General features: G+C 46.4%; 1 protein-coding gene across 1 annotated transcript; it reads left to right on the top strand.

Annotated features, from left to right (window-relative positions):
- SSR1 (signal sequence receptor, alpha) lies at positions 1,891-24,834 on the top strand. The gene is given in 9 exon segments (NM_001185167.1): positions 1,891-2,070; positions 4,584-4,696; positions 8,697-8,784; positions 10,323-10,396; positions 10,399-10,584; positions 12,709-12,785; positions 14,015-14,093; positions 15,553-15,646; positions 22,360-24,834. Coding segments are annotated over 9 exon segments (858 nt in total). The 5' UTR covers positions 1,891-1,991; the 3' UTR covers positions 22,428-24,834.

Below are 25,850 nucleotides of genomic sequence, written 5' to 3'. Positions count from 1 at the left end.
TGGCCTCCCTCAGTGGGTTGAGGATCTGGCGTTGCTGTGGTGTAAGTTGCAGACTCGACTCAGATCCCTCGTTGCTGTAGCTGTGGCGTGGGCTGGTGGCTACAGTTCCTATTCAACCCCTAGCCTGGGAACCTCCATATGCCGCGAGTGTGGCTCTAAAAGACAAATTAATTAATTAAGTTCAAGTTCCAAATACAATTTATTCATCATCATTTAAAATAAAATTGGAGTCGAAGTCCTAGTTGAAGCCTAGACTGGATTATCCTCACAGGCTATGTCTAAACATGGCCTGAGAACTGGAGAGATAGACCTGCTAGAAATCCCTTTAACATCGGGAATGAGAATCCTCTCTGCCGGAACCAGCTCTACAGGAAAAAGAGAGCCAGGGAGACAGCCCTGGTCCGGGGGCAAGAAGGGTGACACTCAGTACACAGCATGATTACAGGTACCACTTCTATTGCAGAGTCTTCCGGGTGCTGGGCGAGAGCTGCGAGTTAAATAGAAGGATGTGTTTGTCAGAAGACCTGTCAGCCATCAGGAACTCAGAGCAGGTCTGATTTGAAACTCACGGAAAAGAAAGTGCCTCTAAGTTGGGGAGGAAGATTCTTGCCAGGCCGAGAGAGAACTCGGCAAAGTTCAGCTGCATCAAGCGTGTGTCCGAGTCTTGATGACTTGAGCACAGAGTGGCAGCTTTGGCAGCCAGCCGTGCAGAGGCATGGAGGCAGCACCCAAGTGGGAGGAGGCCCTCTCAAGGAGTCCCTCCAGTCCTGCCTGGTGCAGGTGCAGCTGTGGGGACACTGGCAGCACAGTGGAGTGGAGCTGAGTTGGTTCAGCTCAGCACTGTCGGGTTGTGACTTTAGCAGACAATTAGATAGATGGTGCCCGCAGCAGCCACAAGCTGCCTTTCCAGGGGATCCCACGGCAGGGAAGCCTTGAGCAGAGCCAGTGCAGGAGGAGAACACCAGGTGTCCCGGGACCCTGGAGCACAGGGTCTGCAGTGGAACTGCCAGGGTCAAATCTTGCATCTGCGACTGACTAGCTCTTAAGCCTTGGGTAAGTTACTAAACTTTCTGTGTCTCGGTTTTCTTCTCAGTAAATAATATCCAGCTCCTAAGGATTTTCAGAGATTAAATGACAGGGATTGGCAATAGTAAGCTTACTTACGAATGTTAACTTACTTCATCATCCATATGACCTCTCATGCGGGTCCAGTTCAACAGTGCCTGAAATTCACATTATTTAATTGCATGACCTGCCAGATTACTGGCAGCAACCCGAAGGCCATGCTAGAGAGAAGGAAAATGAAGGAAGCTGTCCAGCCTCTGCTGCCTCCATTATGCATTTCCCAGGGCTTACTCTATTCCAGGCACTGTTCCAGGTGACTTGGAACTCTGGAATTGTCAGGTAGCAATGTGAGAACTGTCACTAACTGTGCATGAGGGTGTCCGCGGGGCGGGGACGACGAGATTTTCCAACGAGTATTTTTTAATGCTCTGTGACTTTTTAAAATAATTGTTTATTCCAAAATATATGTTTGCTTTTCAATGCCACACAAGGCGGTTTATGTTCCTTTGGCACTACTATTTAAAATTATACGAAGACTTCATCGCGCCGGGCCCCCAGGCATACAGTCATTCAAATACAGTAACTACTAACGACGCTAATTAATTGGGAAGGCGCGAGGGCAGAGCCAGAGGCAAAGCACAGGTGTCCAACCCGCTATCACGGAGGGAGGCGAACTCTCGCGGGAATCTCGGAGGCCCTAGCAACCGGCCACGTGACCTCCGGGGCCCTCGAGCGAGGAGCCAGGAGCCAAGCAGCCACGTTGGCGGCGTTCCTGGGCCGGGGAGGGGGCGTGGCGAAGGCGCTGCGTGGTACGTGCCCCGCCCCGCCCCGCCCCCGCCAGGAGCCCGGATGAAGAGTAACGCCATTACCGCCGGGGCGGCCGAGCGCACTCGCGGAAGGAGCCTGGACGCCGGACCGGCCGCGCCATGAGGTCCCTCCCCCGCCTGCTGCTGCTTCTCCTGCTCGTATTCCCCGCCACCCTCCTGCTCCGAGGCGGCCCCGGAGGTGAGGCGAAGGGGAGTGTGTGGCGGGGCTCGGCCGGGTGGGAACGCCGCCAGCGCAGGCGTGAAGCTGGAAGCGGCCCCTGGGTCGCGCGTCCCGCTCGCCGGCCTCCCTCCGCGACCCCGACCCCGACGCCGGGCCGCCGTGGGGCGCCCGCCTCCTGCGCGCGAGTGCGGGGCGGTGCCGGCGACCTTGCTCGCGCCGGCGGGCTGGCCGGGCCCCGCGGCCGGAGGAGGGGGCGAGGGGCGGCGGGCCGGCTGCGCCCGGGCGCCGCGGCCCCTGGCGCCCCTGTCGGCCCCGCTCCACCCCTCCCGGCGCTGGGCTGACGTGTCTTTAGCCGCCACGCCGGGAGTCGTCCTCCATTCATTTGCCGAAACCCTAGTTTTCTGCGCGCCTAAACTCTCGCAGCCGCCGGCCTTCTGGCCCTGACCCGGCGGTTCGGCACCTCCCTCGGCGTGACAGCCCAGCAGGTGTCTTGATTTCACGAAAATCCGCCTCCTCGCCCGCCTGCCAGCCCTCCTCGCAGGCCGGCTAAGGATCCCCGGGGAAAGGCATTATTGGAGCCCCCCCCCTTTTTTTTCTCTTTTTCTGTTAACTTATTTTTTTGTTGTTTTGTGGAAGCATCGCATTGTCTCGAAAAAAACGTAATCTACTTCGAGCTTTACGGTCTTTATGTGGGTTTATCCTTCCACCGGTTAACCTGGTGTGAAAATAGCTCAGAACGTTAAAAATGTGGGCACTGGGTTTCCCTGCCTGGGTTCTACCCTGAACTTCGATTTTCTTTGTGAAATCGAGTCCGACTCAATGATGGCTAGAATTCGTTTTATTCCATGAGTTTAAGCAAGTTGTGTGGCAGAATGAGTGATAGTGCCAGGTATCCACGAGCTTTTTTGGTAAAGAAAAGTGAACCGACTGGCTTCTATTCAGTGGATAGAAAACCAGGTGGGAGAATTAACCAAAACTGTTAATTCATTTGCAGGTTTAAAGAGGGATTTGCTTGCTGGTCGTTGCTTTCATTTTCTTTCAGAAAATTTGATAATTGTACTTGTCTAGAATCTAGACTATATTTTTTCAGGCTTTAGAACATTTTCTTAAGAAAGATCAATTCACTATCTAAATTAACTAGAAACCTTTGAACGTTTTTGTGCCAAATGGCCTGTCTTAAAGTATTTTCTCTTATTTTTTCCAACAGAATTGTTAGACTTAATTGTTACCGGTTAGCATTAAAATAGACTGTTCAGTAACTGTAGGGTGAAAGCTATTGTATATATTGAGAAGTTTGAAATAGAGTACTTAAATTATTGTGTCAGACATAAGTAGTAGTCTTACTGGTTTTAGAAATTGAAAGTTATGTAAGTTATGAATTCTTTAAAATTTTGCAGTAAGAACTCAAAGGAAGTGGGAAGGACTTAAAATGCAGGGTCCTTAATGTATAGTGTTTCTCCTGGATATTACAGCGTGTTCATGCTTCCTTTCCCATATTTTTTTTCTCTCCTGAATTGCCACATCATCATTCTTTCTGAGAAATGTTGGAAATGTCACTAGAACTTTGAAATTTCTTGAGGGTCTTGCCTGAAATAGACTTAATGTGACATATCTAGAGTACTTTTGCCTATAAAATTATGATTTATAATTTCTTGGCATTATAATTATGCTTAACTTTCACTTTGATGTTAAGTGTAGAGGAAATAAAAGGTATCTTTAAACATGTTTGAAACTGTGTGCAGAAATAAGTGCATGCTTTCTCGGATGTCAACCCTGGATACCAGTGTAGTTTAGTTTATTTATTTTATTTTATTTTATTTTTAGGGCCACAGCTCCGGCATACGGAGGTTCCCAGGCTAGGGGGCGAATCAGAGCTCTAGCTAGCCGCCTACACCACAGCCACAGCAGCACCGGATCCTTAACCCACTGTGCAAGGCCAGGGATCAAACCTGCGCCTCACAGATGCTAGTCAGATTCGTTTCTGCTGAGCCATAACGGGAACTCCACCAGTGTAGTTTTTTACTAAACCCAGTGTGTTTTATCTGAGCTGTTTTTACCGTGGATGTCACACATGATATTTGTTCCAGGGAATTACATGCTGTCAAGTACGAAGAGTTTGGAGCTGTAGTGAACTCTGATAGCAGTGATTCTTACCTAGAAATTTAGATTGCTATTTTCTTTTAGACCTAAATTTTTTCGTTGTTGTTTTTTACTTTCCATAATTTGCTTAACAAAATTGCTTGAATTTCTTTATTTTTGGCTTTAAGGTATCTTTAGTTTTAGCAGTTCGTTTTTCCAGCTGTTAGGTGCTTTTCGTAATTTAACAGCATTTCCCATTAAAATTAACATGCAGTTGATAAGACTGCTAGTAAGATGAAATCATAGACTGTTCTTAGATGCGTTGTAATTTCTCTCGAGTGAACTGGGAGATTGAGTTATTGTGAGGGAACATTTTCGTTGCCTATACCTGAGTTCTAAAAACATTGGTATTCCAGACTAAAGGTTAGCTACCTGTTCTGTGTTATTGTTAGGCTCCTTAGCAGTGGCTCAAGACCTTACAGAAGATGAAGAAACAGTGGAAGATTCTATAATTGAAGATGAAGATGATGAAGCAGAGGTGGAAGAGGATGAACCCACAGACTTGGTCGGTGCTCTCCTCTGTTTAATGCATGAATGGACTGTAGGTAGAGCTTACCCCTTTATAGACGGCCTTGGTGTTGAAATTCTTTTAGAGAGTCAGTACTGGGATCCAAATGCATTGAAGTTGGGAGAACAGGGCCAGTCGCTGAGGATGGCTCGTAAGTGTTTTCTGGCACAAGGAGGGAGCCGTGAAATAAAGAACAATTCAGAGTGATGTGAGCAGAGTCAGAGGGTACAGTGTAGTGGGACCCTGGACCACTTGTCGGCGGGTTAGAGACACAGGCTGCTTAGCTTTCCGACCCCGGAGAGCTCAGCTCTTTGACCCTAGGTTCCCTCTCTCTCTTTCCTTCACTCAATGAGCAGGTACTTGTCACATTCCTGCTCTGGGCCGGGCACTGTTCTGGAAGCACGGGTGAGCAGACGGGATGCTCTCTCTGCTCTCGTGGGGCTTTCTGTTCTTGGGACGATGTGTATGCGTTCTGGTGGCGGGCCGTGAGGTGCAGACAGGAAGGATGTCTCAGACGGTTCCGTGGAGAGGCGGAGGCGTGGGGAAGGTGTCTGAGAAACCTGCAGCTCTGAGACTTTTACTGTTACACTGTAGCATGACAGGAAGAACCTTGGGCTGGAATCAGGATCATTGCAGCATGCTTCTAGCTAATTTTATTTTCTTTCTCCTCTCTCGGACTTCCGTGATTTATCCTACACAGAATTTTTTTTAGCCACTTTTAAACTCCACAGTCAATTCTCTGAGACGTCTTAGCAGCATCATTGCCTTTGATGTCAGAAAGTGAAGGCCGTCAAGTGTGAGCTGTCACATTTTCTACCTTCTGCTTCTGATTATTTATTCACCCGTCTTTTCTACGTCTCTCCTTTGCAGTAAGTCGTCCTTGGTCTCTTCTGAGGCTGGCCCTCCGGCCACCTTCTGTCACACATCCTGCGGGGTCCTGTCTGTTACTCTTTCTTCCGGTAACTTCAAGCATTGATCCTTCTCAGTGATTTGATTCTGTTAAACTGTAATAAACGTGCTTCCTCTCTGCTCTGTGCTCCTCTACCTCAGGGTTTACATGTTTTCTTTTTTTTTTTTAAAGCAAATTTTTTTTTTTTTTTTTTTTTTAAACAAGCTCTTTAGGGCCGCACCCGCAGCATATGGAGGTTCCCAGGCTAGGGGTCAAATCGGAGCTGTAGCCACCGGCCTACACCATAGCCACAGCAATGCCAAATCCAAGCCATGTCTGTGACCTACACCACAGCTCACAGCAATGCCAGATCCTTAATCCACTGAGTGAGGCCAGGAATTGAACCCACAACATAATAGTTCCTAGTTGGACTGGTTTCCGCCGCGCTACAGCGGGAGCTCCCACGTGTTTTCTTTTTACCAGCAGGCTTGTTGAAGGGTGAACTACTGGGTTTTCTCTTCTGCTCCTTTCAAGTTTGTTCTCTGATGGTGGTTGGTGTGTATCTAGTAAAACTCTTCTTGCCGAGACACCAGTGACTTAAGTGCCAGATTCCTGGCCTGTTCTCCCTCGTTCCCCTGCTTGTCCTCTGTAGCATCGGAGGGGCACCCCTTCTCGAGCTCCCCGCGTGGGCTTCTGGGGCGCCTTCCTCCTTGGTTTGCTGTGTTCGGTGCCTGCTGCTTCATCTCGCTCACCTTCTCTTGCTCCACTCACTCCCTTAATGCTGATGAAACCTGTGGTTTTAAGGACCACGACCTTCCATTGATCACTTCCGGTCTCGTCTCTGACCCCTCCCTGCCTGGGGCCAGACCTCTGTCTCCAGCTCTTTGCAGGGGAGCGCGTCTGGATAGTCCATAAGTACCCCGAGTTTTACGTGTCCAAGCGGACTGGCACTTCCCGTCCACCTTACCCTCATGAGTACTTCCTGCTTTGATGCGGCTCCAGAGCTTCACACTTTTACCTGCTTGCCTTCGTTTCTTCGTATTCCACAACCTGTCAGTCAAATCTGAGGTATGGTTGTTCTTTAACGGTTTCTCAGGTTTATCTTCTCCTTTTTCTTAACAGTTTGTTTCTACCTTCTGTCTCTGATCTCTTTTCCAGCTTGTGGGTCTGTCTTTCCAAAAGTAGAAATCAGGTATCAAAAGATATTTATTTATTGCTTTTTAGGGCTGCACCTGCAGCATACAAAGGTTCCCAGGCTAGGGATCAAATCGGAGCTACCAACTGCTACACCAGAGCCACAGCAACGCTGGATCTGAGCCTTCTCTGCAGCCTACACCACAGCTCACGCCAGCGCCGGATCCTTAACCCACTGAGCGAGGCCAGGGCTCGAACTTGCATCCTCATGGATACTAGTCAGATTCGTTTCCACTGAGCCACAAAAGAAACTCCCTCATAAAAGATACTTTAAATATAAGTTATACTTTGCTCAGTCAACGAACATATGTTTTGAGTACCTTGTCTTAAGCATGTGAGCTGGGTACAGGAAATTTTTAAAATGTAAGACAGTCTTTGCTTCTGAGAGGTCTGTTGGGAGAGGGTGTATAAATGAAAAGTTAAATGCCAGTAAAGCAGCAGTGCCCTTAGGCATCTCCATTTTTTAAGGGCCTGGACACCTCAGGTACATCGGTGTCTGTGATTCTCTCTAACCCCGGGCAAGTGCTACACTGGGGTTTACAATTTTTATGTAATATTTGTTGACATTTTTAAAAACAACTTTATTGAAATGTAATTTATGTTTCATCATATTTGCTTGTTTTAAGTGTGCAATTCAGTGCTTACTAGTAAATGCACCAACCTGTGCGAGTCTGTTGGAATTTTAGGACATTTCCACCCGAGTATTTCCCTGGTCACGTTCTTTTAAAAAACTATTTCTACCCCGTTGTGTGAGTTGTGGGATGACTTCTCACAGGGAAATTGTTTTGATAATTAGGATGGAAAGCTTGATGATAACCAGGCCCTAGAACAGGGGCCAACACGGTGGGACTGCAGACCAGAGGCAGCCCTGCGGCGACTCTGGCTGCTTTCATGCTGCTGCCGCAGTTGAAGCGTTGCGACAGGGACCTCGTGGTTCCCAAAGCCAAAAATACTTGATACCGAGTTCTCGGGCCAGCACCTCCTCCAGTCGGAGTCTTGTTTCCTTCGCCCTTCTTTGGAGGGGGGGGGGGGGCTCATTGGGAGACCTTTTCCTGGACAGAAGTATTTCTGGCCTTTAAGGAGGAAAATAGATGCCATCCACTTTAATTAAAAATTAAATGTCTCTTTGAAAAATACTGTTTTTAAACTTCTTTCAAACTTTACAGAAAATTTACCAACCCACACTCTAGAACCAAGGAATTCAAAGTGGTTCAGATACTGGCTTGGGCAGCACTTCCTGGGTGTATGTTAGAAATAGACTCTCAGGCTTTACCCTGGACCTGAGGCATAGCTGCAGGGGCTCGGGGTGGGGGGTCGGATGCTCATTACTGGTTTCCTTTTTAGGGCCGCACCTGCTGCATATGGAAGTTCCCGGGCTAGTGGTTGAATCGGAGCTGTAGCTGCCGGATCCGTAACCTACTGAGTAAACCCAGGGATCTGAGCCACAACGGGAACCCCACATTACTAGTTGAGATGCACTGCTCTTGAAGATTTAGTTTAATTGATAATTCCATACTAATCCCAGCACAGCCTTGAAGCAGTATGTTTTGTCCCAAATCTTGTTTTTTGTTTTTGGGGGTTTTTTGCCATTTCTCGGGCCGCTCCCACGGCATATGGAGGTTCCCAGGCTAGGGTAGAATTGGAGCCATAGCCGCTGGCCTACACCACAGCCACAGCAACGCGGGATCCCAGCCGCATCTGCAACCTACACCACAGCTCACAGCAACGCTGGATCCTTAACCCACTGAGCAAGGCCAGAAATTGAACCCGAAACCTCATGGTTCCTAGTCGGATTCGTTAACCACTGAGCCACGATGGGAACTCCCCAAATTCATGAAGTCATTACTCATATGATGTGTGTGTGTCCCTGCCCCGACCCAGCCCGTGGTAACCTGTTCTTAATGGTTTTCTTAGGCTGAAGATAAAGAGGAAGAAGATGTATCTGGTGAACCTGAAGCTTCACCCAGTGCAGATACCACCATCCTGTTTGTGAAGGGAGAAGGTGAGAGAGGAGGTTGGGTTTAATTCAGTTAGAGGAAGTTTTTAAATGACAAGCTCACTTTGGGGGGAAGCGTTGTAATGATTAAGTGAGGTCCTTATTTTACAAGTATAGTGTAGACATATTTCAGGAGAAAATTGTCTTGTGTGTATGAATACCCCTATCTGTAAGGTTGCATTTCTTGCATTTAACCTAAGGGGGAAAATAAATGCTGTCCATTTTAACTAGAAATTAAATGTCCCTTTGAAATATACTGTTTTTAAACTTTTAAAACTGCTGCAGTAAAGTAACCTTTTGAATGTAAACATTGGTGAGATATCAGTCTTCACAATTAGGCTTTGCTTCGAGCTAACATTGCAGTAAAAGAAAATTAGCTCATGGCTTATGTTTATTGAGAGCTGAGCAGCAGGCACTATTCCCGATATTTTGCGGGCGTTTTTCAGTCCTGACAGTCCGTGTGTGTGTTAACTCCTCTCCCCTAAGAGGAGAGTTAGTTCTTGTTAAACAGAGGTTTGGGGAAGTTAGGACCTGCCCAGATGGACTCAGTGAACAGACTGTGAAGACAGGGTTCAGACCCGGGTCTGTGACTCCGGAGCCTGTGCTGTGATGAGTGAAACAGCTCTGTGGGCCACAGGATATTTACCCAGGACTTTGTGAGGTTACTCGTTTTCTTGGTCTTCTCAAGCTCTGTTTTATTCCCATGTTCATTTCAACTCAGCACCGACAGAAAGTGTAATTTGATTGAGAGACTTTTTTTTTCCCACCTAATTTTGTAGCTGCCTCCTTGGCTCTTCGAATTTGCATTTTGACTGATCGCTTAAATAGATGAGGAGTGCCCAGCTGGTTCTGTCACTTTCTAGCAGGTTACGGCTTCCGGATGAGCCTCTTAGATTAGATTTCTCCTTCTGTCATTCGCTCCATTGTCTGCACCGAGCCCGCACTGAGTGGAGGTGAAGGTGACTTGACCAAGTCCTGCAGCTCCACTGCAGGGTGACCTTAGCGCTGAAAGTACCCAGCTCCTCGTTTGATACGTGACTTGGGAGTGATCTGGTCTGAAGTCGGTGGTGCTCAGTTCAGCTCTTTTTTTTTTTTTTTTGGACTGCACCCTCAGCATATGGAGGTTCCCAGGCTAAGGGTTGAATTGGAGCTGCAGCTTCTGGCCTACCCCACAGCCACAGCCACAGCTGATTCGAGCCATGTCTGCAACCTACACTACAGCTCACGGCAATGCCAGATCCTTAACCCACTGAGCAAGGCCGGGGTCGAACCTGCAACCACATGGTTCCTAGTCAGATTCGTTTCCGCTGCGCCACAATGGGAACTTGTCAGTTCAGCTCTTAGGTTGGAATGCCGGCCTGCAGACAAGGGTTCCCGCTTGTATGCAGACTCTGGTCAGTTGCTGGTTGGTGGGTGATGGCTCTACCGAAAGGGGTTCTCAACCAGGTCCATGCGTAGCGGGCGGGGGCCGAATCCATTGGTGATGTCGGCTTGTTTGTGCCCATTGAATGTTTCTAACCTTCCTGTTCCTTTTCGTTTCCTAGACTTTCCGGCAAATAACATTGTCAAGTTCCTGGTGGGCTTCACGAACAAGGGTACAGAAGACTTCATCGTTGAATCCTGGACGCCTCCTTCCGTTATCCTCAAGACTACCAGTTTTACATCCAGAACTTCACGGCGCTTCCCCTGAACACTGTCGTGCCGCCGCAGAGACAGGCCACCTTTGAGTACTCCTTCATCCCTGCGGAGCCCATGGGCGGCCGGCCCTTTGGTCTGGTCATCAATCTCAACTACAAAGACCTGAACGTAAGGCCCTCTAAGCCTTTTTTTTTTTTTTTTTTTTTTTTTTTTTTTAAGGTTAGGGATGAATAGACAGTTGACATTGTTGAATGAATATTCTTTTATTTATTTATTCAAGTGCCTTGTTGTGGCTGAGACTGATAGGCAGCAGGGAGGCCAAGATCAATTGCTCAGCTCTGTCTTCAAGTCTGTAATCCAGAAAAACAGACAGCATCCAGCAGGAGCAATGCCTCCCAGAGCTGAGGGCAGGTGTAGGACAGTGCGAGTGACCCCAGCTGGATCTTGAGAGGAGAAGGAACAGTGAGCCACACAGTGGGATCTGCTGCTTAGATACGCATGTTGACTTTTGTACCTCTTTTTCTTGCTTGCATTTTGCCCCTTTTGCTGCCTTTATTTGTACGTATGAAGGACTTTCTGTGATTTTTCCATCATTCTATTTTATTTTTTTGCCTTTGTCTTTTTAGGGCTGCACCTGCAGCATATGGAGGTTCACAGGTTAGGAATCTAATTGGAGCTGTTGCTGCCGGCCTACGCCACAGCCACACCAGATCCAAGCTGCATCTGCGACCTACAGCGCCGCTCACGGCAACGCCGGATCTTCAACCCACTGAGCCAGGCCAGGGATCGAACCTGCACCCTCGTGGTTCCTAGTCTGATTCGTCTTCGCTGTGCCACAATGGAAGGAACTCCTACTTTTCCATCATTTTATATACTTGTAGATAAGATACAACCAAATGTTTTTAGGGTATTAGTAAGGTTTATGGTTTATGAGAACCAAGTAGCCTGGTAGAGGTTCCCTTGTCCTTCTAGAATATTTACTGTCTGCAGCACGTGTGTGTCCAGTGAGTGAATGCGGGAAGCCCCTAGACTGTGACTGCTGGGACCTGACCTCTGGATGCCAGCTGTTAGGTCCTCCTTCAAATGAGAGCACGTCTGAACCATTCCCATTTCAGAAGATTTTCAGAGAAGGAAGTTGCACCCTCTCTTGAAAGCTTATTCCACCTTTTCATTACGCTAGTGTCAGCATAGTTAGCTTAGGTCTGAGGTAAATTCCTTATGCTGAAATTGGGTTTTCTTTCTTTTATTTTTTTAAACTGCTTAGTGGAAGTTGAGGGGCTTTTCATCGTTATCTTCCGGGCAGTGTGTTAAGCCTTCTCAACTTTAAGTTTAGTAATTTGAAGGATTATATGGTTCATCTTGTTTTCAAGCAGAATTAAACTTAATCCAACGAGCATATATGTTGTTTCAGTTCCAGTTTGAATGTTTGTTTCCTCTTGGAATTGTCAAGAGAGCAATGCTAAATGAAAGATCTTAGAATAAAACTTAAATCATTACAGTTCAGCAATAAGTGACAGTTTTGAAAAAGTACCACGTTTGTGCTTCACACCAAACACTGAGCACAGCTGTGTATCGTTCCAGAGTCTCATGTATTTGAAAACTGAAATTGTGTTGAGGTGACAGGATTATTTTCCAGACCAGCACAGAAAGCTGTCTTTGGAAGTCACTGGTCATGGAGTGTAAATTGATTTCCAGTCCATTGTCCGTATGGAACATGAATTTGACTTCTGTTCACGCCTGGTTATTCAAACGATCTGACTGCAGCTGCTACTGTACGTTCCATGCTCTTCATCTCCTTCCTGGAGGACTGTGTAGAGCAGAAGCTGCGACTTCTAGTTGAAGAGGCTTCTGTGGACTTGGCTTTTTTCCTGCACATTTTGTCCTGTTTTTACTTTACTTCCCTGGCTTCTCACGCCTTCTCCCGCCCCATTCAAAGAAAGACAGTTGTTGCGAAGTTGGAGGCGTTTTTATTTTGTGGGGGAACAGATCATCATACTGTTGAGTCCCTGACGTTGAATTAGTGCTGTTCGTGGACTTGGTTGTGTTTTACTGACCTAAGTGATGGGAAAGCTATAGTGTATTATTAGGGCAACAATTTAAGAAATCTTGTAGGGGAGTTCCCTGGTGGCCTAGAGGTTAAGGATTCAGCATTGTCACTGCTTTGGGGTAGGTTCGATCCCTGGCCCGGGAACTTTGGCATGCCGTGGGTGCGGCCAAAAAAAAAAAAAACATCTTGTGAGCTTTCATTCTTCCAATGCATTTCAGATTTTTGTGATTTTATTTTTTTAACAGGGCAATGTTTTCCAAGATGCTGTCTTCAATCAAACAGTTACAATTATCGAGAGAGAGGATGGGTTAGATGGAGAAACGTAAGTGAAAGCTGCAGTTTGTAAATCTTTATCTCAAAAGGTAGGACTGGAAGGCTTGCTTCGGTCATTTTTTTTTGTCTTTTTGCCTTTTCTTTGGGCCGCTCCTGCGGCATACGGAGGTTCCCAGGCTAGGGGTAGAATCGGAGCCCCCGGCCTGTGCCAAAGCCACAGCAACGCGGGATCCGAGCCGCGTCTGCAACCTACACCACAGCTCACGGCAACGCCGGATCGTTAACCCACTGAGCAAGGGCAGGGACCGAACCCGCAACCTCATGGTTCCTAGTCGGATTCGTTAACCACTGCGCCACGACGGGAACTCCCGGTCGTATTTTTTTAATAGTAAAAATGGAACAGTGTAGATTGAGCAAATTATTAAAACTATTAATACAAAGTTAGGAAAGACAGTTAAAACTAACAAATTGTTTTAAAAAGGTAGGTGGCTTTTTGTTCTTCCCCCTCTTTGAACTGTTTTCCACCCCTTCCTCTTAAGCTGATCACTAAAGTTGCAGGCCTCGAAAATTGCTTCTGAAAACATGAATTAGAAGATTTTATCTTTCTCTTTTTTTTCCTCCCTCGGCATATGGAGGTTCCCAGGCTAGCGGTCGAATTGGAGCCACAGCTGCCGGCCTCCACCACGGCAATACTGGATCCGAGCCTTGTCTGCGACCTACACCACAGCTCACGGCAACGCCAGATCCTTAACCTGGCCACTGAGCAAGGCCAGGAATCAAACCTGCATCCTCATGGGTACTTGTCAGATTCGTTTCCCGTGAGCCATGATGGGGACACCAGAAGATTTTATCTTGAAAAATGTGTTCTTTGTGAACAGTGAATCATTTATCACCTTATACTTAGTCACTAAGTAATTTTAAAATAAAATTGTGCAAAATCTAATATTTGAGGAAGATAAAACCTAATGCAGTCATTTAACTGAGTTTTGAGTATAACAAATTATAAAGTAATTCATTTTAGATCATATGCTCTTTTTTTTTTTTTTTTTTGGCCTGACTTCTTAAAGAGAAAGTAAAGGTAAATTTATAAAGCTATTACCTGAATCTGAGTTGAATTTAAAACATTTCATTCTTTTTCTCCACAAATTATTTGGGAACCTTATATTTTTATTGGCATTATAGTTGTGATTAATTGAGAATTCTTATGAGTTAAAGCACAATTATAGTTTTAATTAGCTGAGGTATTTCTTAGGAACTAAAGCCAGTTTGTATTTTCAGAATCTTCATGTATATGTTCCTTGCTGGTCTCGGGCTCTTGCTTGTTGTTGGCCTCCATCAACTCCTAGAATCCAGGAAGGTAAATACAGATAAAGAACTCCTACAGCCATATTTCAGAAATTGTTATAGCACTAAGTACCGTCTGGTTATTTGTGGCATCTTGCTTTCACTGTGAGATTGTGTATTTACGGGTTCTACTTTTTAAAGATAAAACCTCAGGCCGAGACCTTGGCTGCGAGACCTGGCTTTGTTTAGACTTTGCTGCCCCAGTGCGGTTCAGGCCCTTTGTCTCCCTCCTCGGGAGTGGTCCTTACCTTCCTCCTGAACCAGATTCTGCTGGAATTGTTACTCCTTTACCTTGGACGTAAGAGTTCCTTCTCCTGGTAAACTTCTTCCTGGATATGTTATTTTGTCTCTAAGCCGTGCAGCGTTTCTGTTTGCTTTAACCCTTAACCGTAGGGCTGATTCCTCATTAGCAATTAAATGAGTCCTGATTTGAAAAAGAAAGGATGAACTTGGCTGTATTTGTTGGATCAGTCAAAACGCTGTTTTCCTGTTAGGGATCGTCAGTGGCAGCCTTGGACCACCTGCTGTAACGGTAGTTTCTGGTCTCTGAGTACGGTCACTAATTCTGCCCCTGTACCCTTACCGCCCTCCCCTCCCCCTCCTGGCCAGAAACCCAACAAAATCCCTGCACCGTTCCTATCGTTATTAGTGTGATTTGTGTCAGATAAATGCTTGGCATTTCAGTTAATCTCTATAGATTGGGGCAGTCAGATCTATATAAAACGAGCAGTAAATGTTACTAGGAAGCTCTTAATCTTTAAAAGGGGAATGCTTAGAGCTTAAACGTTAATTTCCATAACTTTCTTTACCGCATTTTCATAATAGCATTTTTGCTAGAAATTTATATCTTAGGTACAAGCCACTTTTTCAGTTACCTTTGTTCAGAATCCAGTTTTTGGACTGTATAATTGTTTCTTATGTAAATAAAAAGATGTTTGTTTTTTTAAATAGTAGGACTGAAGAGTGGAATTGAATCACTTTCTTTCCATCAGTTTTGCTATAAATACTCAACAAAATTTGAGGTTGTTAGCTTAAATGAAATTGTCTGTTTTTATTTTGGTTTATCTATACCACCTGTTTAAGTATAATTAAGTAACAATGGAGGAATCTGCCAGCATCCTAAATTTGGGGGATGTGGAAATAAATTTATTCTTTAAAGATTTGATTCCCAAAAGGAAAGAAAATCTTTATGTAAATAGAAGTTCTTATTTGGTCTACCAATTGCATAATAATGTATGAAGCTTTATAGCAGAGCAAAAGGTCTTTAATTGTGAAGATTTACTCCTTCTTTATAGTTGGTGTAGACATGATTTCCTGCCTAGTTAAAAAATTCCTTGAGGAGTGTGTTTTAGAACTAGAAGAGAACTTGTTTACCTATTAAGATATTTAAGTGGGTGGCGTGATAGATCTTTTAAAAATTGCCGTGAACAATATAATGGACCTCTTTGAAAATAACGTTTGTACATTCTCAGCGCAAGAGGCCCATCCAGAAGGTGGAGACAGGCACGTCCAGTCAGAATGATGTCGACATGAGTTGGATTCCTCAGGAAACTTTGAATCAGATCAGTAAGTCTGACAAACTCGGCCAGAAATGTTTCTCTTTGATGGAAATTAAGTATCTTAGATTTAGCAAACAGTGCTTGGTGGATGCTATGTAACACTCATCTTTCATTGCTTGTGCAAAATCTAACAGGCATTCATAATGATTAGCGAATGCTTGAAATTGTTACTCTGCGTACTGTATAATTTAGAAATGCTTCCAGATCTGAAGTTTGTGTACCAATGTGTGAATTCTCTGTATTCCTAACTTTTTTCCTGTCTTTTCTTTCCTGTTGCTTCAGTGCAGAGTAGAAGAGGTGAGGCAATTAATTTTTTTAACAGTGTTTGATACAGTTTTGGGGGTTCTTGTATAGTGTGTAAATACTTCACAGTGAGTTTAATGAATAATGGAGCAGCTTTCTAGCATTATATATATTAGGAAAACTGCCAACTACCCACTGTGTATTTGAAAAAATAAACTTATAATACTGCCTGATAGTTTGCCTAACGTATAGTTCAGTTTTATTGCATAGGCAAATGATTAAATGCTCATCTTTGTAGAAGAATGTGTTTTTTTCCCTCCAGTTGTAAATACATTGATTAATTAAATAGGCTCAACTGTGGCATATGGAAGTTCCTGGGCCAGGGGTTCAACCCACGCCACAGTTGCGACCTGTGCCACAAGGGAACTTCCTGTAAATATAGACTTTTATTTATTTGTTTGTTTGTCTTTTATTTTTTAGGGCCACACCCGCGGCATATGGAGGTTCCCAGGCTAGGGGTCCAGTCGGAGCTGTAGCCGCCGACCTATACCACAGCCACACCATATCTGAGCCTCATCTGTGACCTACACCACAGCTCATGGCAACGCTGGATCCTTAACCCACTGAGCGGGACCAGGGATCAAACCCGCAACCTCATGGTTCCTAGTCAGATTCGTTTCCGCTGCACCACAGTGGGAACTCCTAAATAGACTTTTAAAAAACATTTATTTTAAAGTAGTATGGCCTCATTGTTTAAAAAAGGGAGTGAAAAAACTAAGATCAACTCCCGCCTCTGCCAATCCCTTTTTCCATGATCAATCACTGTTTATGTGTCTTAGCGTTTTCCCAGCGTGCATCAGCGTGAGTCTGTTGTTCCTGTGTTTGCACAACTGGCATCACGAAGCACACACTGTTCTCCCACCTGAACTCTCATGCCTTGGGTAGCTTTTTGTGATAATTACTTATAAATTTACCTCGTTCTTTTTAGTAACTACATAGCATTCTTTTGCAGAAGAGTGTCAGGATTAAGCTTGTTCCGTACTGAAGGATGTTTGTTATTTCCAGATTTTTAGCTCTTAAAACTGTAACGATTATTCTTATATATAAATTTTTTTTTTTTTTTTTTTTTTTGTCTTTTAGCCATTTCTTGGCCGCTCCCGCGGCATATGGAAGTTCCCAGGCTAGGGGTCTAATCAGAGCTGAAGCCGCTGGCCTACACCAGGGCCACAGCAATGCTGGATCCGAGTCGTGTCTGCAACCTACACCACAGCTCACGGCAACGCCGGATCGTTAACCCACTGAGCAAGGCCAGGGATCAAACCCTCAACCTCATGGTTCCTAGTCGGATTCGTTAACCACTGTGCTACGACGGGAACTCCGCTATTCTTATATATAAAATTATGGGACTTTTTTTTTTGGCCATGCCTGTGGTATGTGGGAGTTCCCAGGCCAGGGATCCAAGCAGCCCCAGTGACAATGCCAGATCCTTAACCTGCTGTGCCACAGGGGAACTCCCTCTTTTCCCCATTTAGATGAAATCCCTTGTTTTGAAAAAACTTCTTAAACAACAGTGGAACTCCTAGACAACCTTGAGCTAAGCTCGTGGTTTGTTAATTGATTTTGGAATCTGAAAATAGCTGGAAGGCACACATTGCCCTCTCACACGGTCACAGTCCTTTCTCAGTATTATTACTTCCGAGGGAAGCCTGGGAGTCCCAGGCGGAGCCTCATCCTGTGTGCTCTAAGGAGTCCTGAGAGTTTGCAAAACCGGGGCCAAGGGGTTAAGGAGAAACAAGTGTATGAAAAAGTCAGTGTAGTTAGTTAGCAAAAACCACTGCTTGCTTTTAGAGTGCTTTTTCCTCTCTGCAGATAAGATGACACACTGCCTCTGAAATATTTTAATTTGCAAAAAAGTAACGTTTTCCTGACAGAACATCACATTTACGTAATTATTAATAATTTGTATAATAACCAGTCCATGTTGAAATTTCTCCAGTTGTTTAAAATATCACTGTAGTTTCCAGTGTGACTCAGGTAACAACCCAATTAGTATCCATGAGGTTTCGGGTTCGATCCCTGGCCTTGCTCAGTGGGTTAAGGATCCGGCGTTGCCGTGAGCTGTGGCGTAGGTCGCAGACATGACTTGGATCCCGGTGGCTGTGGCTCTGGCGTAGGTTGGTGGCTGCAGCTCCGATTGGACCCTCAGCCTGAGAACCTCCATGTGCTGAGGGTGTGGCCCTAAAAAGACAAAAAAATCTTTACAACTGGGTTTACAACCTAGGATGATGCATTGCCTCTGGTGTTAGCCCTTAAGTCCCTTTAATTGAAAGCAGCTCGAGAGAGGGGCTGCTTGTGCCATAGGGGCAGGGGCAGGGCGAGCAGACGTCGCTGTGAGGAGCCCGATGGGGGAGCTTGGGCTTCGGTAGCCCTGGGCTGCAGTCAAGGGCCGCATCCAGCGAGCTCACAGGAGGGGCCAATGCTGCTGAGGGTTGAGTCTGTAAAAAGTCCCACCTTCCAGGTTTGTCTGATTGTTTCCTCCTCGTGTCTTTTAGCAAAAATTTATATGAACCAGAAAATAAATCTGTAGGCTGGGTTAGGTTTAAGTTTGTCATTTTTGGCTGATCACAGGCGTCAGAGCTCCTAAGTAGTTGCTGAGTCACATCCAGAAACAGGGTCTCATGGCCCCATCGTCAGCGCTGCTACACTGAGCCCTGGATTAGGCTGGTCGCCGTGCAGCCAGGAAGGCTGGGTCTTCCTGCTGGCAGCCTGGAAGTTTCTTTGCAGTGCTGCGTTGGTGTCACCGGTCGATGCTCCTGGTCTGCTTCAGGGTTTGTGAGGTTTTCGTAAATGAGGATTTCCAGGTGCCCTGCCTTGGTTTTAACTGCCCTTCTCCTGTGAGGTAGCACCTGCCCGAATCAGCTGGGGCCTTCTGGTGACCCTGAGGGACAGCGCCCACTGCAGAAGCAGGTCCAGCGCTTACCTCTTTGCTTTATTTTCCAGTTTTCAAAGGAGCCTGCAAACAAAGGCTGACAAATGAGTTTTTTCTCATCTTCTTCTGTTTCTTGCTTTTCGTAGGCAAGTTTGGGTTTTCATGGAATTAGTGTGTTTTAGTCAACTATTTCTTTTTGATGCTCAGATTTTTGCCGTTGTTGCCTTTTTTTAGGGCTGCACATGCAGCATATGGAAGTTCCCAGGCTAGGCGTCTAATGGGAGCTACAGCTGCTGGCCTACGCCACAGCCACAGCCACGCAGGATCCGAGCCACATCTGCAGCCTACAACTCAGCTCAGGTCAATGCCGGATCCTTAACCCACTGAACGAGGCCAGGGATTGAACCCTCAACGCATCCTCATGGATCCTAGTCCGGTTCGTCACAGCCGAGCCACAGCGGGAATTCCTGATGTTCAGATAATTAGTTTCGGCCGCTGGTTTTTGAACCTCATCCAATCATATCTTCTGATCTTTGAATAATCCCTTATGTGCTGGCTCAACAAGATAATCCAACGTGTGTGTATTTTCTCAACTCCTAGTTAGGGGGCCAGCTGTTTCTCCAAGGACCCCTAGATAGTAGAAATGAAAATCTAGATACTAAACGACATTTCTAGGCCTCTTCCTTGAACTGAGCTAGAAAATAACATTTTTTCGGATCGTGAAATCCTATTGATGTTTTCAGTTCAGTTCTAGCAGTAATTTTGCACCCTTGTGTTTTTTCCCTTGTACTGGATTCCTCAGAGCAGTTCTCCTCCAGCTTAGCGTTCACCGGAGTCACCTGGGCTGCTTGTTAGTAAGTTCAGGGCCCCACCCCAGAGCACTTCCAGGTGAGCAGACCTGGGTGAGACCAAGGATTTGCATCCTGGCAGGTGATTTGGAAGCTGCTCATCCAGGTGGCACTTGAACCCCTGTCTTAGAACATGATTTTTTAGAGTGAAGGGGTTAAGCCACAGTGAAGGTAATGTAGAAAAAGCCATTTCTGGAGTTCCTGCTCTGGCACAACGGGAGGTGGTGTCTCTGCAGCGCTGGGATGCAGGTTTGATCCCTGGCGCGGCCATGAGTGGGTCACAACTGCAGCTGGGGTCTGATCCTTCCTGGCCTGGGAACTCCAAATGCCAAAAAAAGAAAAACAAAAAAAAATAGCCCATTTCTTTCAGAGAAAGGACGTGGACTCTGCATGTTTGAGGGCGGAGGGGAGAAACTGGGAGACATGTTGACGGTCAGGGAGCAGGGGGCTCAGTGCCGCTCCTCGCGGGGGAGGAGGGGTGGTTTGAGGCGGTCTCTCAACCCTGCTTCCTGCACGTGGTGTTTCAGAGCAGCGCGCTTCAGCTTCCCCGAGGCCTTGTAACTGTGGTGTCAGGTTAGCGGATTTTTAATAGCAAATCAGGATCTTTGCAAATACCACACATGTGCGTAGCCAAGCCTTGGTCAGAAGCTTCTGAATATGAAGTCCTCTGCGTAGTTTGACTTTGGTCAGGGATCTGATAGAAAACTTGTGACACGTAAGTCATTAAAAATCCATCTGCAGACTATTTAGGAAGTACTTCCCTGGCCCGGGTGAGGTGGGAAGCTGTTTGCAGTCCCAGGAAGGGGAAAGGGGCCTGTGTAACTTTCTGCTGACGTTTTGCCTTTGTTGTCTAAAATGAAAAATGTTGCAGTGCGTTAGGACTTGACTGTAGTTTAGTGTGATCTGTGGCTTTTCTTAAACATCCTTTTTTATTCATGTGCAGGGGAAGCACTTTGGGTCTACCCCGTCTATTTACTAGGAAACATCATGTTTAAGGATTTTTCAGTTTGGGGGGTTTGGGGCGAGTGGTAGGAAGAGGGTCCTTCCCTCTGATCACTGAGGAGCACTGTTACCTCAGTTACTGCTCGCTGGTGAAATAAAACGCAGCTTCTAGGCTGTTGAGGCACTTGGAGCCATTTTCCCCAGAGCTCAGTGGCTGCCGGCCGCTCTGTCTCACGTGTCCACTGCTTGACTCGGTGGCTAGACAGGTGGGCCCGGAAGGCGTAGATGCGCCGTTAAGGTAAGTTGGACCAGCCTGTCTCACCGATGGAGTGAAATTCGTGCGTGTTGAACAAACAGGCTTTGGCAGGATCATGAGGCTCTGTTTCATGTTTTGCTGTATTTTAAACACCTGCTGCAGGGGGATTGGCCTTCTTGGGACTCAGCAGTGACTGTTTCACAGCTGCCTAGTAACAGCTGTGTCTACACAGGTGGCTGTTAGATTGGCAAGTATTTTTTGAGAGAAAGATATTCAACGTAATTGGTTATTTTGAAGATTTAGAAATAAAAAGGCATTAATTCATAGTGCAACATTTTTGAAAATCTGATGAAATTTGTAGGCTTTCTTCATCAGAAAGGTGCTTCTGGAAGTTCCCTTCGTGGCTCAGCAGTTAATGAACCCAACTGGGATCCATGAGGGTGCGGGTTTGATCCCTGGCCTCCCTCAGTGGGTTAAGGATCCAGCATAGCCATGACCTACACCACGGTGTAGGTCACAGACGTGGCTCAGATCTGGAGTTGCTGTGGCTGTGCTGTAGGCCGGCAGCTGTAGCTCCGATTTGATCTCTAGCCTGGGAACCTCCATGTGCTGTGGGTGCGGCCCTTTAAGGCAGGGGGAAAGAAAGTGCTTCCACGCTCAGTTTTAGGCACGTGGGCCCCAGACGCCATCATCATCAACCTGCCAGGAGCACTGAGGTCCGTTTTCATGTGATTTGTAGACTCGAGCACTTTTTTTTTGGTCTTTTTTTTGTTGTTATTGTTGTTGTTGCTATTTCTTGGGCCGCTCCCGCGGCATATGGAGGTTCCCAGGCTAGGGGTAGAATCGGAGCTGTAGCCACCGGCCTACGCCAGAGCCACAGCAACGCGGGATCCGAGCCGCGTCTGCAACCTACACCACAGTTCACGGCAGCGCCGGATCGTTAACCCACTGAGCAAGGGCAGGGACCGAACCCGCAACCTCATGGTTCCTAGTCGGATTCGTTAACCACTGCGCCACGACGGGAACTCCCTTTTTTTTTTTTTCTTTAGCCCACTGAGTGAGGCCAGGGGTCAAACCCACATCCTCATTGATAGTAATTGGGTTCTTACCCCTCTGAGCCACAACGGGAACTCTACAAAAAATTTTTAATTGACGTCATGTTAGTTCCAGGTGTACAACGTAATGATGTTTTATACATTGGAAAATGACCATTATGCCAAGTCGTTACCATCTGTCACCATACAAACTTAACCAAAACATTTTTTTTTCTTGTTTTTAAGTTTATTTAGCAACCTTGCAGTATGTAAAGTTTCATTTTGAGTTCTCTCTTGAAGGACTGTTTATAGCTTAAAAAAACCTGTGCTGGGTCAGAGACATTTATTATTAGATGATCTCTCTCGTGTGTGTGTGTTCGGTTTTTGAACCTCGTGGTAAAGTTGGAGGAAATGCTTTTGAATTGAACACGTATAACAGACAAATTAAAACGTTGTCTTTTCTTCCAGATAAAGCTTCACCGAGAAGGTTGCCCAGGAAACGGGCACAGAAGAGATCCGTGGGATCTGATGAGTAAATGTTCTTTGTGCAACAATTTGGTCTTTACTTAACCTGCCCTAATGTGTTTCGGCCTGATGGGAATTAGTGCAGAGAAGCCATATCACCATAGACGGCAACTGCTGCTTATGTGTGGACTGAGCAATCAGAGTCTGTGGCGATAATATTGTGGAAAATGCACTGCATTTTTATTTTTCTAAAGTAACAAATGTGGTTTTTTTTAAACCATTAAACTGTGTGTGTGCGTGTGCATGTGTGTGAGCAGCGGGTCTCGCGGCGCCCCGTTGGGCGGCCCGGGCGCCTTGAGAATGCTGAGCACCACGCTCTGGTCTCTGGTCCTTCGGACGCTTCCCGACCGTCTCCCCCCAGGCCCCCTGGTTGCCCAGTGTGATGGCAGGTGTCCTCCCAGACTGGCTCAAAGAGAACAGTGCTTCTTCCTTAGAATAGCTCAAATCCCAACGGCGGGCACAATTAGCATACTGCTGCTGTTTTACAACCAGCATCTAAAGGCACAGACAGGAATAGCTGCTTCTTAGCAATGAAGTTGTCTGGGTCTTTGCGGCTGTTGCTAGAATACGCACCTTCGGAGGACTTCCCCCTGAGTTCCAGCAACTTGACAGTTCCGGTTTGGACATGTAAAACCAGCCCCGCGCTCTCTGAAAAAAAATGGTACATTTGTAGACTCTGAGTCGTTGTCCATTGTTCTTTCGGACCCGAGGGGTAGCTCCAGAGCGACTGTAAGACCAGCCTGGTTTTCTAAGAGATCATGTTTCGCCTTCAGAGAAGCATCTTGCTTAAGAAGAGGTGCCTTGGGGTCTACAGACTAAGCACAATTCCAGCAGGGCCTGATCTGTTAAAGAGTTGGGTCATTTCTGGTGGTTAACTCATTGTTTTTATCTGACCTTTTGGGTTTGGGGTTGTTGGTTTTCGGTGGTGTTAACCTGAAAGATTGCAAAATTTTAAGCACTGAAGGTCTCAGAACCGAACCGAGCTGGACTTCGTCACTCTGCTCTCGGTGACCCTTGCCCTAGGCAGCGCGTTAGGTTGGCCTCGTTGTCAGACTGCGAAAGTCGTGGCGTAAACGACACGAACAAATGAGAGGCCTTCTCCCTCTGTCCTTAAGCCGTAGTCTCTCACATGTGCTGTGTAAGGAAGTGATGGTAAATGGACTTTCAGTGGCTACTCAGCTCCTGGCCTGTCTTCATCGTGATGACCTGACCCTGCTTTGTTATGATCCCCACCTGCACCCGCGCCCACACACACACACACACAGAACACACACGTGAAACAGCTTCCCAGGTTGTTTGCAGTATTTAAACATCAGAGCCAAAGCCAGCGACAATAAAGCAGAAGTCATTGTATAGCTGTCAACCGCTTTGCAAGTAGGGGCTGAGGTGTTAAATGAACTCTCTTGGCAGCGCTGAGCTATAAACTTTCTATACTTGTAATGTAAAGTCTTTGAGTTTTTAATTGGGCTGTATGATCAGTCGTTTATTGTGGAAAAGCTCTGTGAGCTCCAAGGAACGGCCTGGTTTTTGCTTGATGTACTCTCAGACCCTCCACCTTCTCAAGGAATCTCTCTCCAAACATTTCTGTGAGTGTCCAGGTTCGTGAAGGTACTGGGGTGTGATGGAGCGAGGTGGGGCTCGGCACATTCACCCGACCTCTGCAGAGTGTCACGGGCTCTGTGGCGAGGCCATGCCGAGTGAGGGCACCAGCCTTCCCGCTGCTGAGCCACCTGCCTTCTGCAGGGGCCCTTCCTTTTCGGGGGGCGGGGGGGGCGGTGACGTTAGCACCTCGGCGGTTGTGTGTCACGTTGTGTTTTTAGCAGAGATTGGGAACACTGGAGAACTCTTAATTCCTCAGCTCTCAGGGCCTCTGTGCTCTCAGTGTTCCCAGAAACTCCATAATGAATGGAATTCACTTCCACACATGGTTTGTTCAAGCACACTTAATAAGTAGCCTGTTTTTTTAAATGTTTTTAAAATGTAAATATTTGGATGAAGTTTTTGTTTCTGATATATTAATTTGCTACACCAGTCATGGTTTCAGAATTCACCTTTTGAACAGCCTGGTTCCAGAGTCAGTAAAACAAACCAAGGATCTGGAGTATCGAGCCTGTCCCTGGGGTGTGCGGCAGGAAGGACGTGTCCATAAAGCACGGCTCTCACCTTGGTTGTGCAGCTGCATCGTTCATTTCACGGTCTTAGCGTAGCGACTTGCTGTAGGACTGTCCCTGTCCCTTTGCAGTGGGGGAAGGGACAAGGGGCCTCCATGGTAGAAGCCTGAGGGGGGTAAAAAATCAGAATGAAGGAACATTGGCTTTAGTGTCGTTTTTAATTTTAAATAATTTTCAGAAAATAGGACTTTAATAGGAAGAAAGGGCAAATTTAGATCTTAAAAAAAAAAAAAAAATTAGGAGTTCCCGTCGTGGCTCAGTGGTTAATGAATCCGACTAGGAACCACGAGGTTTCTGGTTCGATCCCTGGCCTCGCTCAGTGGGTTAAGGATCCGGCGTGAGCTGTGGTGTAGGTCGCAGACGCGGCTCGGATCTGGCATGGCTGTGGCTCTGGTGTAGGTCGGTGGCTACAGCTCCGATGAGACCCCTATGCCACGCGTGTGGCCCTATGAAAGACAAAAAGACAAAAAAAATTTTTTAAAGCCAGGCTTAAAGGTGAATTGGCAGTGCAGGAGCCAGGAGTCGAGAGTCTGGGCTCTGTGGGGAGGAAGAGGTGGGGACGTGGGACCGTCCCTTCGTGGCTGTGGTCCTGGAGGCGCGGCAGTAGCTGAGCGAGCGGTTCATGAGGCTCGCGCACCGTCATCTCTCGCGGTGCACTCGCCTCCGTGCTCTCGGTGCGAAGGAAAATGGATTTGGTGTCATCTTTTAGCCCGTGAACTTGGCAGTACACCTCATTTCTGTGAGATTTTGGTAAACTGATGTCACTTCCAGATACACTTGAAGTAATTTATTACCGTTTTGGACGGCATCGTTTATAGCTGTAAAATCAATACATTTGCTCTAAGTTTATTAGATAAAATCCCACTTTCCTTGGAACTAGTTTCTCCAGCTTAGTGAAGAGCAACCTGATCTATAACCAGGACGCTGGTTGTCAGAAAGGAACGCAGGTTTGTGGTCAAGCTGATCTGTGTCCGTAAGAGCAGCCTTAGAAGATAATGGGGGGAGAACAAAACCCGGGACCTGGCTTGCAAACGTCTAAATAATGTAAGACTCTTAAGGTTTTACCCGCTTTCATTCACACAAAAGGCGGGACTTTTTTTTTTTTCATAGTTAATTATTGTAGTCTGAAGTTTGGAGGGTTTGGAATCATAGGAATGTGAGTGAAGTTTGGATGCCACTCAGCTGCATTTCTTTCAGGCTGTAGGAGAGGACCGCTCTTAACCTCGGCCGTGTAGTGTGTTCTGATGGGTCTCTGCATTTATC

Source organism: Sus scrofa, chromosome 7 (genome assembly GCF_000003025.6).
Source record: "Sus scrofa isolate TJ Tabasco breed Duroc chromosome 7, Sscrofa11.1, whole genome shotgun sequence".
Taxonomy (NCBI): Eukaryota; Metazoa; Chordata; class Mammalia; order Artiodactyla; family Suidae; genus Sus; species Sus scrofa.
Note: the sequence above shows the minus strand (reverse complement) of the source record. Positions and strands in the feature narration are given on the sequence as shown.